General features: G+C 49.2%; 1 protein-coding gene across 4 annotated transcripts in view; it reads left to right on the forward strand.

Annotated features, from left to right (window-relative positions):
• Window positions 1-14,749, forward strand: part of Rptor (regulatory associated protein of MTOR complex 1) — a 345,487-nt gene that overhangs the window by 288,502 nt on the left and 42,236 nt on the right. For 3 of the 4 annotated variants that reach the window (XM_028853561.2, XM_028853564.2, XM_028853565.2), the window contains 4 exons: window positions 1,314-1,431; window positions 2,295-2,435; window positions 2,868-3,026; window positions 12,193-12,311. In XM_028853561.2, coding sequence (XP_028709394.1) covers window positions 1,314-1,431; window positions 2,295-2,435; window positions 2,868-3,026; window positions 12,193-12,311 — 537 coding nt within the window. The remainder of the gene's footprint in view (window positions 1-1,313; window positions 1,432-2,294; window positions 2,436-2,867; window positions 3,027-12,192; window positions 12,312-14,749) is intronic. The other variant, XM_037201582.1, reaches the window with a different exon arrangement.

Genomic DNA, 14,749 nt, shown 5'->3' on the forward strand with positions numbered 1-14,749 from the left:
TCCTTAAGGGGCAAGCTCACCCTTGATGGCCTTCTGTGAGCCAAAGTGCTGAGGCCTGGGTCTGAATTAACCATCAAGTGTAACACCAGCTTCTTCCTTGTTGTATGGAGTGAATGGGGAGTATGAACTTTCTGGAGAAAGGTACAGATTCTTCTCCAGAGGACCCAGTGGGTACCAGCTTGTGAGGTCTGTCTAGGAAACTTTTATCCCTTGCGTGGGTAAAGAGGATTGGCTCCATGGTGATGGGTCAGGTAGCTTCAGGGGGCCACGAGCCTCAGGTTGACAGTATCTGTGAAGACTCAGTGGGCTCTCACTTGGTCTAGCCTGCCTCGAGCATCTGATGATGTGGAAGGGGTTGGTAGAGACCAATGTGAAGCCTCTAGCCTGAGCACAATGACCTATGGGTCCCTGGGCACAATTGGGAAGCTGTAGCAGGTCTGAATGCAGAGCAGCTCAACATCACATTTCATGGTGAGCTCAAGGTTTGGAGAGCATACAGAGTTACAGGGAGCCATTGGAAAAAGCAGCCTGGAGCTAGGAGAAATGGGGGGAGCAAAGAAGTGTGGGCAGTTGAGGTGAGAGACAACACCCAGGGAGGCCTGGCAGCACCTGTTTACAGCCCACTAATCAGCTCAGGGCAGGCAGCCTCAGGCCCGGCTTCCTACAGCACACCAGGGTCTCTCCGGCAGACAGCAGTGCTCATGTCCACAAGTCTGTAGTCCATCTCGTTTCCTTTTGAGTCTGTCCCCAAGCATTTAAGTTGTGGTGCTAAACTATCATAAACTACATGTAAATCTTGGCTTCTCTGACTCAGGCCCTTTAGGCCTAGCTGTCCTGTTTTAATTCAAGGACTTTTCTCATTCCCTCACAGGGTCTGGAACCTACTATAGCTGAGAAAGCTCCTTGCTCACTGTAAAGAATGCTTCAGCTTGTCAACTGTGCCCACCAGTCCCTAGAGTGGGATCAAAAAAGGCAGTTTTGGCCAGGGTCACAAGCCTAATTAATCCAGGGGTGTGGGATTCACATTGTGGCTTCAGAAAGTCTTGGACTGATAATTCTTGCCTAGCAGTGAGTGAACAGACTAAGTCAAGTGTGCCTGGCAGCTGGGGACAACATTCAACAACCACTGGCCTGCTGTCTTTACAGCCCCAAGCTTGCTTTGGACTTGCCCTTCCTGGGTTGGGAGGCTATATGAGCCTTGCTCTGACGCTTCGTTTCCTAGAGTCATGTTAGGTATTAATTAGCTTGCGGACCGGCTGTCCAGTCCATTTTCTGCCTCCATAGACATAATTGTCCCTTCTCCCTTTCAACAGGAGCTGGTGGTGGCTCTGAGTCACCTTGTAGTTCAATATGAGAGCAATTTCTGCACTGTGGCCCTGCAGTTCATGGAAGAGGAAAAGAACTACCCCTTGCCTTCTCCTGCAGCCACAGGTATAGCACACAGGGAGGGAGCCCAGGACCTCCTCCCTGGCCTTCACCAAACTGTCAGTCGTGTGGGTTAGGCCAGGTCTGAGCATGGCTCTCTGACACGCTCTGGGTAGTACCTGGACTCCCATTGTCTCAGGCCTTTAGAAGAACACAAGTGCAGGAAAAGGGCCCTGCTTGACCCTCTTAGTCTTTTCCCCCTTTTTACCTTTCTTGGAATTCAAATTTGGGGACATCTTGAAAGATGGCAACTTCTGCAGTGGGGCATGCTGAAAAGAACATTAGCCGTCTTCCTGTGATGAGTAATTGAATCACATTGTTGTTGGCTTCATGTTTCCATGAGTCATGTTAGGAAGCGCCTCATCTCACATTTGTCCTTTTCGCTGGAGAATACAGTCATCTGCCACGTTCCTATTTCATCACCCCTCCCTCCAGATCACAGTAGAGACTCGTGATCAACAGCAAAGCATTCCTCCTCTCAGTCATTGGGGAAGGAAATGAAGCCTGAGCTTGCTGGGCAGAAACAGCCAGTAAGATGAAGGGCAGCTGCCAGCAGGCCGGGGCTCCTGCCGGGCCAGGGTACTGGGCATCACTGTGTTGCTGCCTATGCCACCAAATACCTGGAATGGCCTCAGAACTACTATTGCCCTTCTGGTCCATGCTGTCTTGTGATTTAATACCCACATGGCTACAAATAGTACCTTTGTCCCACTGAGTCCCGCACTCACATCAGGTCAGTGACATGAAAGCCCTTCTTCGCTCAGTCTTGTCCCATGACACCAACTTTTGCTGTTGCCATGACTGCAGGCGTCCACATGCCCCTATCCTGAAACCCATTGCTAACTCTTTCCTTTCTCCCTCTTTCCTAGAGGGGGGGAGCTTGACCCCAGTTCGAGACAGCCCATGCACCCCCAGACTCCGTTCAGTGAGCTCATATGGGAACATCCGAGCTGTCACCACAGCTAGGAACCTGAACAAATCCTTGCAGAATCTGAGCTTGACAGAAGAATGTAAGATGCCAGAAACCAGTGTTTGGGGTGGGAAGGTTCAGCATGTTCTTTACAAGGCTTTCTCTAAAATGCTATTGTGCCCATTGACCCCGCCTGCCCTCCAGAACATGGGCCCTGATATCCTGTGTGCCAGCATGACAACTGGCCAACTGTTCCTGAATCAGAATCTTTCTTCCAGACATGGGCATAGCAAAGACCTGGTTCAGCACCCAGATCAGTCAGGGTCACAATATAGACCTTTTACAGTCAGACCAGGGCTTGGCTGTTCAGGATCTGTTCCAGGAAAAGGGGTCCACCAGTTTGTGCACACACATGTCCATTAGTATGCTTGTGTGTGTATGCATGTGCCCAGTATGAAGAAAGCTCACATTTCAGTCAGATAGGCCATTAACAGTTAAGACCCTGACCTCCTGCCTGTCATATTCTGGCCAGCGGGCAGCTCAGTGGCCTTCTCCCCTGGGAACCTCAGCACCAGCAGTAGCGCCAGCAGCACCTTGGGAAGCCCTGAGAATGAAGAGTACATCCTGTCCTTTGAGACCATCGACAAGATGCGGCGTGTGAGCTCCTACTCGGCACTCAACTCCCTCATAGGTGAGTCCCCATCCTCATCTTCTTTCTGCTGCCTGCGTGTCTTCCCCACCACAGGTTTGCTCTACCCCAAAACAGCACACGTCTTTATTTGGTCAGATAAATGAGCCAAAACTATGTCCATTGGAAACAGAAGAATAGGAATTAACTGGAGCTTGAAGAAGTGAGGAGAAGGTTTTGCAATGGGGCGGTATTGTACAGGCTGGTCCAGGGATATGTGAGCTTGCTGGCTTTGTTGGGCAGGAAGGCTGCCAGATGAGTCCATCTGTCTTTCTTTGCGTTCTTCGTGTGTGCTAGGTCCTGGCAGTGTGGAGCAGTGGCTCTCAGCTAAGACAGCCTGCTTATCACGACAAGGTGAAGTGGGGTGTACCAGGTTTCTGGTGGGCAAAGCAGGGGTGCTGTTCACTGCCCGTCGTGCCCAGAGGAGCCCCACAGTAAGCAGTGGGGGGGCCAAGGCAGAGAGTGTCCCTCACCCTAAAGGGCCTTCAATGCCCAACTGCTGAAACTCCAAGCCTAGCAGCTTGACTCTTCATTGCCTGGAAATTGGGGTTTAATGGCCAGTGTTCTTTCTTATTCTGCCGTGAGTGGTAACCCCTGGACTTTACTGACGTTGAACAGGAAATGAGAATTAGCTCCTGAGTTTTCTTGCTGTGTACCTGTGCTCCTTCTCAGACTGTGGAATTGAATTGTAAACCCTAAGCAGACCACACGTCTCTTGTAGTTCATCTTGGTGAGACCGTATGTGACATGCACAGTGTAGCCTGGGGCCCTGGAATCTTCCTTAGGCTCAAGTGCTAGGAGCCAGGGCCTTGTCACAAGGCCAGCTCAGCCTGCTTCTTGCTCTAATAAGTGAATACCATCTTGGCCTTCAGTTTTAATCTTGGAGATGGAAGGGTTAAGGAATCATATTTTGTCAGGGGCCACAGCAGATGGTGCAGAACAGCTCCTATAGAGGAGCCCAGGTGTGTCTGCTTTACCCTCCCTACCTACCCTCTCAGAAGTTAGTATCTGTGTGGTGACACCTTCCCACACTGCTTTGTAAGAGTGTGTGTGTGTGTGTGTGTGTGTGTGTGTGTGTGTGTGTGTGTGTGTGGTGTGTGTGTATTATCTGTATACCATTCAAATCTTGGAAAATTACATGGGGGTGCAACTAAAGAGATGCCTCAGCAGTTAAGAGCACTGGCTGCTCTTACAGAGGACCTTGGTTTGATACCCAGCACCCACCCACACAGTGGCTCCAGTTCCAGGGAATCTAATACCCTCTTCTGGCCACTACAGGCACCAGGCACACCCATGGTACACAGAATACATGCAGGCATGACACCCATACACACGTAAGAAAAAAAAATTGAGGGGAAAGTGAGTAGAGTTTAGGAAGGAAAAGAAAACAGCAACTTTCCTCCCTGCTAGCCTTCTCCGTGTGCAGCACGGTGGTGCACACATCCACATGGAGACCTCAGAGCTTACGTAGTGTTTAAGATTCATAACTTGCAGAATCCCATTACTGTTTAAAGCCAATTTCTTCTTTCATTTCAACCGAAGAATAGCAATCTCTTTAGCCCCTTTCTCTGAATATTGCAAAAGAGGTTTTCAAAACCATGGCACCCTAGAGCACACATTTACACCTGTTCTCACAAAAGCATTTCCCTTCCAGATGCCCTGTCCTGCTTCCCTCTCAGCTCTGCTTCATCAAAGTGTTCCTTGAGGTGGCCTGCTGTCTGGCTCCGAGGTCACCTGATACAGCAGGGCCTGTGGCAGAGGGAGAAGGGATCTCCACTCACCTCACATGTGGATCTTGACATCAGCCCTCCTCTTGTTCTCAGTCGGTCATGGCCTGATGACCTCATAGATCCCCTAACCACCCCTTCCTTTTCCTGGGCTTCTCTTTCCCTATGCCAGGCATGTGCCTTTGATCTCAACACTGCACCATGCACCTGTCTGTGAACCATGGGAAGTTCTGGCATGTCAGCTGAGGCCACACTTCCTGGAAAGTCCAGTCTGGAGTTGGAGGTTCCCCTCAGTGAGGATCTCAGCTGGACAGCTCTACAGTGTGCTTCCCAGGCTAACTCTAGCCCCTGTGAGATGTGATGCCACCTCTGCTTCTCTGGGTCCTCCTTCCTCAGAGCTCTTGCTAGGGCAGTGTTCCTGCTTGACAAAGGGTCTCTGTTGTTTCTGTGGTACACCAGACTCGGCTGCATCAAGACTCAGTGGCTGCCTTTTTTATTATCCAATTTCTAAGGAACTGTTTTTTTCTTTAAATTATTATTATTATTGAATATGTTTATGATGTGTTGGCAGGTGTCTACATGCCATGGCACACCTGTGGAGGTAAGAGGACAACTTTATAGAGTCGGTCCTTTCCTTCCACTTGGATGTAGATTCTGGGGGTTGAATTCAGTTTCTCAGGTTTACACCAGAAGTACTTTGTACTGACTGAGCAATCTTGCTGGCCTTAGAGTTGTTTCTTGCTCATGTGTGTACAGGGAGCAGCCTTGCCTGTCCTAGCCTTCCATTGGTCCCCTGTTCCTGGTGCGCACCCGTAGGAGGAGGTCAGCGGAGTAGATGGAGGCTGGCGAGGGCCTGACAGCCTCTGGTCCAAGCTCAGTGGACCAGCTGTACAGCGCCCTTGGCAGTGACCCCACTGTGCTCGGAGCCCAGGCCCACACCATTTTGAACTCTGTCCACAAATGCCCTAGTCCCTGCCAAAGCTCCAGCCCCAGGAGGGAGGGCTGTGCCACCGTGTGCACCTTCATCCAAGACCCAATACCAAGAGAATTTCTGTCTGGAGAGGAAGGGGTATGGTCTCACGTCAAAGGCACTGGGAGCCTCAGAGGACAGGACCAGGGTTTTTACAACTCTGCTGAGCAGTGACATTTTATAGCACATTGAAAATGTATCACCATGGTAACAGATCCAAGGTAGAGCTGATACTGAAGTGAGGACAGAGAAATAACAGAACCACAGAGCTGCCCTCATCCTCAGTACTACCCAGAGCCTTGCTCTTGTGTGCTCCAGTGAGAGCCAGCAGCTCTGGAGCCTAAGCCTGGAGACTTCCATGGAGCCGGGGCTTAAATCCCAAGCTCCTACTTCACCCAGAATTGAGGAGGTAAAGTGACTCCGGGAGAAAACAGCAGCTAGAGTGAGCTGTCTCAAGAGCCCTCAGGCCTGCGAGTACTGGCCAGTCAGCACTGAGGTGACACAGCCATTAGCCACCTGTGCTCTTCCCTCTGTTTCCCCTTTGTTTCCCTCTTGTCAAGGAGTCAGGAAGCACAAAGAGACTTTCACATCCCAACCCTTAGCAGTGATCCAGTGACGTGTTTGCACCGGAAGGTGGAGGGTCCATTGATATCTGCCCTGACTGAAAGAAATCCAGCAGGTATTCGCTGGGAAAGTGAGGTGCTGGGAGTGTAGCTCAGTGGAGAGTGCTCCCCAGCACACGCAGGCCCTGCTCTGGTCCCCAGCTCCGTGGGTGAAGCGACCAAAGGAGTTGCACACATTCTGAACAGAGAGATCCAACAGCATGTAAACTTGATTCTTCTTTCCAGAAAAGCCTTGGTTAAAGCCAAAGCTTAGTGGGTCATACAGGGATGCTGAGTTCAGGTCAACTAGAAAGACCGTGCAGATATTCCAGGGGTCACTGGAGGCAGCAGCTACAGCCACACAGGTGGTGGGAGGCCAGAGCAGAGGGTCAGCACAACTCCTCCAAAGGCCAGCAGTGTAGACTCAGGAGGGAAGATGTCACTGGATTTACTCTGAAGCACCAGGGCAAGGGGCACAAGAAAGGACAAATGCAGGGGGGACACACACACACCACCACCACCACCACCTCCACCACACCACCACACCACCACCACCACCACCTCCACCACCACCGGACCATCACCACCACCACCACCACCTCCACCACCACCACTCCACCTCCACCTCCACCACCACCCCTCCACCACCACCGTGACCATCACCACCACCACCACCACCTCCACCACCACCACCACCACCACCACCACCACTGTCGCCACCACCATCATCATCACCACCACCTCCACCACCAACACCAACACCAACACCACCTCTACCACCACCACCACCATGACCACCACCACCACTGTCACCACCACCATCATCATCACCACCACTCTAGCTTTGGGACCTGTGTTTCTAAAGACCATCAGAAGTCTTGGCTATTCCCAGATCATCCAGAGAACTTGACCTCACTCTGCCCCAGGTCAATACTGCAGCCTCATGTCCAGTGAGTCCCCCTCACCAACAAGCTCTGAGTTTCAGACACAGCTGCAGAGCTCCAAGAGAATGCCCTTCATCGTATGCTGTTGGAAAAATTGTGGCCATTGCCCTAAAAATCAATCCTAGAACATCACGGTCTGTTACTGCTTCTAGTCTAGACATGAAAATAGATTCTTGGCCCTTCCAGAGATCAGCAAGTGGCAAGCTGTAGGGCAGGCCCAGCTCCTACTCTGCTTTGAGGCAGGATCCAGTGTCCTTCCCACAGTCCCCAGGGGCCCTGATCCCTGTGTGAGGGTGGCAGGTTGTGCTTTGGGGATAGCAGATGTTAAAGCAGGGCAATCCATTTGGTGAGGAGCCAGGGAAAGTCACTCCTGGCAAACCAAGAGATGATGTGAAATCAAGAGGCAATTTGTGATCACAGCCTTACTTTCCACTAGGAAAAATAGTGCTCTCCATCACAGTCGGACATTGGTAAAACTTAGAGGCTGTTTGTGTTCTCTGTTGTGTCCTGAACAGTACTACATGGAAGTCAAGACCTACAAAGACAACCCAGTAACTGAAAAAGTTGTTTTAAATGAAACAGTAGTATCTACCAATGTCTCCCTTCCTCTGTGTCCTGCACATTGTTCAGCCTTTCTGGCAGTGTTCTATGGGGTTCCTGGTTCTAAACAACCCCCTACAGGAGTCTGCATCTGTCACCAGCACGAGGCCAACGGCTCCGGGACGGGACCCCACCTGTGCCCTACCTACCCTGTTCAGTTCAGGAGCTCCAGCTGTGTCTGCATGTTTGAACATTAAACTGGCAGATGGACTACGTAGAACCTCATTTGTCATGCCCCTGCCCCTCACCCGCCAGTGTTGCTGCTTCTCTTCACCTTCCCCAGACTGTGACGGGGTCCGACATCTGAGTCACACAGGTTTACCATCAGCATCACGATCCCTTTACAGCTCAGTGTCGCATGGCAACTAAGCTTTGCAGGAAGCTGCTTCCGATGTGTCACTCTCCTGGAGGAAGCCTCAGAGCAGTAGAGGCGTCTCTGTGTGCACTTGCTGTCAGTTGGAGAGGGGTGGCTAGGTCCCTGTTTCTCTCAGGTGAAGCTTCATGCAAAACACATGCCATCTTTTCCTTCTTGAATGTCATCAGTGGAGGACCTGTCTCTAGAGTACACTCAGAGCCACCTCTTCTTCTCTTCTCAAAAAGGCACAAAGATACAGCTGATGCCTGGCAACCCTATACCTCAGAGCTGGAAATCAGATCTGAGGACATTTGCCCAGAGAAATCCTAGTTTTCTTAGACTTTAGTTGTGAATCTAGCCCCCTGTTTGGAACTGTGGAGTTGAAGTCGTTAAGTTGGTCTGCTGCTTCTGAGCTGCAGCCACAGGAGAGCATGGAGTGAGCAGTGAGAACATGGAGTGAGTGAGCAGGAGAGAGCATGGAGTAAGCAGGAGAACATGGAGTGAGCAGGTGAGAACATGGAGTGAGCAGGAGAGAACATGGAGTGAGCAGTGAGAACATGGAGTGAGCATGTGAGAACATGGAGTGAGCAGGAGAGAACATGGAGTGAGCAGGAGAGAACATGGAGTGAGCAGTGAGAACATGGAGTGAGCAGAGCTTGGAGTGAGCAGGTGAGAACATGGAGTGAGCAGGAGAGAACATGGAGTGAGCAGTGAGAACATGGAGTGAGCATGTGAGAACATGGAGTGAGCAGTGAGAACATGGAGTGAGCAGAGAGAACATGGAGTGAGCAGTGAGAACATGGAGTGAGCAGAGCTTGGAGTGAGCATGTGAGAACATGGAGTGAGCAGTGAGAACATGGAGTGAGCGGTGAGAACATGGAGTGAGCATGTGAGAACATGGAGTGAGCATGTGAGAACATGGAGTGAGCAGTGAGAACATGGAGTGAGCATGTGAGAACATGGAGTGTGCATGTGAGAACATGGAGTGAGCATGTGAGAACATGGAGTGAGCGGTGAGAACATGGAGTGAGCGGTGAGAACATGGAGTGAGCATGTGAGAACATGGAGTGTGCATGTGAGAACATGGAGTGAGCATGTGAGAACATGGAGTGAGCAGTGAGAACATGGAGTGAGCAGTGAGAACATGGAGTGAGCGGTGAGAACATGGAGTGAGCATGTGAGAACATGGAGTGAGCGGTGAGAACATGGAGTGAGCATGTGAGAACATGGAGTGAGCATGTGAGAACATGGAGTGAGCAGTGAGAACATGGAGTGAGCATGTGAGAACATGGAGTGTGCATGTGAGAACATGGAGTGAGCATGTGAGAACATGGAGTGAGCGGTGAGAACATGGAGTGAGCGGTGAGAACATGGAGTGAGCATGTGAGAACATGGAGTGTGCATGTGAGAACATGGAGTGAGCATGTGAGAACATGGAGTGAGCAGTGAGAACATGGAGTGAGCAGTGAGAACATGGAGTGAGCGGTGAGAACATGGAGTGAGCATGTGAGAACATGGAGTGACCAGGCCGCTTTCGTTGGATTGTCCCTGCCACTGTCAGCCGAAGCCAGAGTGGGCTTGTGTGTTGTTTCATTTCATCAAATCCAGGGTTACCACAGACCTAGGTCTCCTGGCACATGTGCCTACCTGGCTCCTCTTGGACCCACAACTGTGAACAGAGCCAGTACTGAAGGTCTTAGGAACCACCAAGTACATGTCTGTGATTGTGTGCCATGCCCACAGTGCCATTGTAGGACATTCTGTTTCCAAAGTCATGACCTTAAAGAGATGCCTGTCTCAGGTTGAAGACATAGCTTAATGGTTAAGAGTGCTTACTGCTCTTACAGAAGACCTAGGTTTGATTCCCAGCACCCACACCACACAGCAGGTCAGCCACATCTAGTTCCAGGGCATCTGATGCCTCTTTTGACCTCTGTGGGCTCTTGCATGCACATAGTGCACATACATACCCTCAGGCACACACACACATAAACCATTTTAAAAATTAAATATTTCTTATATGCCTTTCTTAAGACTCAGGCCCTCAGTGATAGGCAATAACATTTTAGTCACCTAAGCAGGGAAACCTCTCGGCTTCTGCAGCCTCTTGGTGAGTGGATATACATGACTGCCATGACTCAGGCTTTACCCTACACAGCCAGGATTAATAGAAGGGACATTGGCTTCACCTCACATCTATAGATAAATGGGTGTAGGTCCAGCAGTCATTAGGGATGCACACCTGTGTTGAAGTCACGCACTCAGTCCACCTCATTCCAAATCCTCACCAGTCTGACTTTGAACTTTGTATTCATGAAGCTCATTCTACTCAAGTGCTCGCTGAGTAACATTGTGTCCCAACAGCCTGTCTACATTCAGACTCCTTCATGGAGTTGGCTAAGCAAGGGACATGGGGGCAGGATTTGTTTAAAATCTTCCTTGATTCTCTCTTGCAGGTGTTGAATAAGAACATTCTTTGCAGCAAGCAGACTGTTCAAATTTACCCCAGAATACAGAATGGAGTTGTCTATCGCCATCTCCCATCCATTCCACTATAAAGCTGACTCTCCCCTATACCAACAGTCAAGCAAGAAAACCAAGCTCCACTCTTAGCCCCTCTTACTCTCTGAGCAGACATTTCTCAATTGATGTCCTCTTCTAAGGTCACCTCATTCCCTAGCATGCAGTGGCCCCTGCTCTCAGCAGGCTTCTGTACCTAGCAGTCCTGAACCCTATTACCCATTCCCCCCATTAAGTTTTTGGGTAGGCTGCCCCTTGCAGGGATCTCAGGTTTTATTTGTACTTCTCCAAAGGTTTGGTGTTTTCTCTCATCTCTGAGTCTTAGACATACTCTAATACCATCAGCCTTCCCCACCTCCACTTTCCTGCTGAGAGAACAGACCTGCTCATCTGAAAAGCCACCTGCACTATGCATCCCCCTAGGGCATCATCCCCTTGGAGTGGCCTGGCTTGAAGGTCCAGCATGTGCATTCCATATTTTCCTTTGAGCCTGGGCATAAGTACTCACTGGACCTTGCCATCATTCTCTGTCACACTAGGAGCAATGCCTGTCTTTACGATCACTGAGGAATTACACAGGATTGAGCAGCCTCCACTAAGGTCCTTGGCAAGCATGCCTTTCCTTCCCTTCATGTCTGATACTGAAGTATCTGCTTCTCCAGGGCCCTATCTTGCCTGTCTTTGCAGCACAGGACTGTGATGACAGCACATACACCTTGTGACTTCCTAGGGACTTAGATAAAACAGTGCCAGCACGGGGAGTGACAGCAGGAGCGCGACAAGCCATGGGCATGAGAGGAAATACGCATGGGAACTGGGTAGTATTCTCCAACCAACAATGTTATCCAGATGCAAACTCCGACTGTTTTTAGCCATTTTCCTTTAGAAAGACCCATCCTCAAAAGATAAAAACCTGACAAACATGGTGGCACATTCCTTTAATTCCAGCACATGGAAGACAGAGGCAGGTGGCTCTCTATAAATTCAAAGCCAGCCTAATCTACATAGTGGGTCCCTGTTTCAAAAAAAAAAGGGAAAAGATGAGACCTGTGTAAATGAACCCTGTTAACTGCTAGAATTTTAACATTTATCATGTGGGAGTGGGGTGGGGTGGGGTTGGTGGGTGTGTTCTATCATCTCCCTACCTACCTATCCACCCACCACTTGCATGCACAAGTATACCATGGTATGCATATGGCAGTCAGCGGAAGTCAACTTTCCATTCCACCATGTGGGTTCTAGGAATTGAACTCAGATCATCAGACTTGATGGCAAACGTCCCTTTGCCTGCTGAGCCATCACACAGCAGCAAACAGGGAAGCTCCTGTAACCCAGCTCTAACTTCTCCCTCCCAGCAGCATAGGGTATTCAGAAAATAAGCTACCTTACAAGCCTGTTGTATGCACGGGGAGCTACTTGCTACTAAGATATCTCCTGTTTCTCTTCCCTAGGAGTTTCTTTTAATAGTGTTTACACTCAAATTTGGAGAGTCTTGCTACATCTAGCTGCTGATCCCTATCCAGATGTTTCTGATCTGGCCATGAAAGTCCTCAACAGCATTGCTTACAAGGTATGTGTATGAGAAATTGTCAGTAAAGCTCTCACATTTCTGCTTCTGTCATGAATATTCAAACAAGGAGCTCCAGGGACATTTGGGCCTATACTGTAGCTTAAAAAACATAAATAAAGCTGGTGGTGGTTGCACACGCCTTTAATCTCAGCATTTGGGAGGCAGAGGCAAGCTGAGTTCTAGGACAGCCAGGGCAACACAAAGAAAACCTGTCTCAAAAAACCAGAAGATAGATGGGTGGGTGGGTGGATAGGTAGGTAGGTAGATGATAGATAGAACTTTGAGCAAGCATTTGGAATTTAGAGCTTCATGGTCTATCCTGACTACCTGCATTGTAGCTTCAGATGAAAATGCTGCCATTGTTTTTCATGGTCTCCGTGTCTGTATGATCTGTTGTGATTTCCTCCTCCATCTCCAGAACCCATATTGACAGTTCTGGGCTTTGTGCTCGCTGGTGTTCTGTCTTGTTTTCACTTCCCACTTGACTTAGCTGCTCTTGTTTTTTCACTTGCTGCTTCTTCTGTTTTGGGTTTTTTGTTCTTCTCATTCTTCAGGTAGAAAAACTTAGTCTTCTGCGGTGGTATTCTAATTGTACTGAAATGTGATTTTGATTGTATGTTAATAAATAAAGTTACCTGGGGGGTCAGAGCTATTAGAGCCATAGCAAGAGTGTGGCGGTGGTGGCACACACCTTTAATCCCATAGATCTCTGTGTGTTCAGGGATACAGCCAGCATTGGAGACATATGCCTTTAAGACCTGGGGGGCTGTACATTCAGACAGTGACGAGACAGTCACGTGTTTGGGTTTACAACCAATGAGAAGGCAGAACACAATACTATAAAAAGACGGACAGACAGGATATAGTTCTCTTTCTGGAAGCTGGGACACCGCAGGAGGAAGGGTGAGATTTTAGCTCTGAGCTCTGACCTCTCGGCTTTCTCTTTTACATTGGTTCTGTGTTTCTTATTTAATAAGACTGTTGGTTACATCTACAGTCTTCTTTGGGGATTATCGCTTCTTCCTATTCCATTTTAAGCGCTCTAGGGATCTGACCTAATCCTTTCCCATTCCCTATCCCAGCCTTGTGGGTACTCATCCCACTCACTGAAGAGCAACAGAGGTTCAAGAGGCCTTCCCTGCAGCCTTGGAAACACCCTCATCCCCTGTACTCTACCCTGCAAATTCCATCTCCTCTCCCCTCCACCTCCTTCCTGGATCTTGATTGTTCTCTCACCCTTAGAGCACTGGGCTCCTGCTGGGTTCCCCTTCTCTGCCCTGCAGGTGGGTACTGGCTAGAAGCCACTTGCCCTATAAGCTGGGATAGTTGTTTCCCATCTCTGAGGGATCAGAGGGATCACTGGCCACTATACAGGCAGTTTCTGGAAACAGTTGGTGTTTCTCTAATTGTTTATTAAAGTTAGACAGTTCAGCTTTCATAAGTGGAGAAAACTAGAAGTCATTCATTATGAATTAAAATTTCTATAACTTTTTCATAAAATTTTGAGCATGCAGAAAAGTTGCAAGGAGCATAGAGGGAAACATCACCCTACCTGGTATTCAACCCTCAGCTGACCCCATCATGCTGGGGAGTTGTCCTCAAGTGTCACCTGCTAGGTGGAAAGCGACCAGGATCTGTGGCTTTCTTGTTCCAGTCATTGTTTATTCCCAGTGAGGTATGAAGGCCTACCCTGGTGCTGTCTGGAGGCCAAGCAGGGTCCTTAAAGCAGCCCCTCCTGCAGCTGACGGTCTGGTCACTGGTACTCACTCTTTGACTGAAGATGTCTTCTGTGTGTCTAGTTCTGTCTTCTCCTTAGCTGATTGAAATTGTCTGGCTGAGTATAGCTGCTGCTTCTTCAGCTGCTTCAGCTCCTGCTGAATCACACAGGATAGTCACAGCCTCTCTGTGCCCAGCCTTAGAGGGCTGCAGTTGTCCATCTCGTCTTTCTGTGAAAGCAGCACTGTGAATACCACAGAGTACATTCTGGGTTTTAGATTCAAGGTGAGGTCACACTTATGGGTACCCTCAAAGTGTTGAGCATGCCCAGCCTGGGGCAGCCTGGCTTGTTCTGTCCAGACTGGCTCGGCCTCCTCCAAGGGAGATCTAGCCCCACTCACTTCCTAACCTGGCTCCACCTTCCACAATGAGCTTCACAGCTCAGCTTACTTCCTTCATTATGTATGACCCACTGCAGAGACACCCACCTTCAGTGGACAGCCCACCCAGTCTGCCAATACCAGTTACTGGCCTAATGAAAAACTGCAGGTTTTATTGTTTAGTAAAAATTAAATTATTGTTTAAATAAATAATAATAATATGAATTGTTTAAATAAGTAAAATTATTGTTTAATAGAAAATTAAACAATTATTACAGTTTGTATTTGTTATATACTATGGTTTGACGCCAAAGGAAGACAGGCAAGAGGAAAACAGGAAAC

This window comes from Peromyscus leucopus, chromosome 8b (genome assembly GCF_004664715.2).
Source record: "Peromyscus leucopus breed LL Stock chromosome 8b, UCI_PerLeu_2.1, whole genome shotgun sequence".
NCBI lineage: Eukaryota > Metazoa > Chordata > Mammalia > Rodentia > Cricetidae > Peromyscus > Peromyscus leucopus.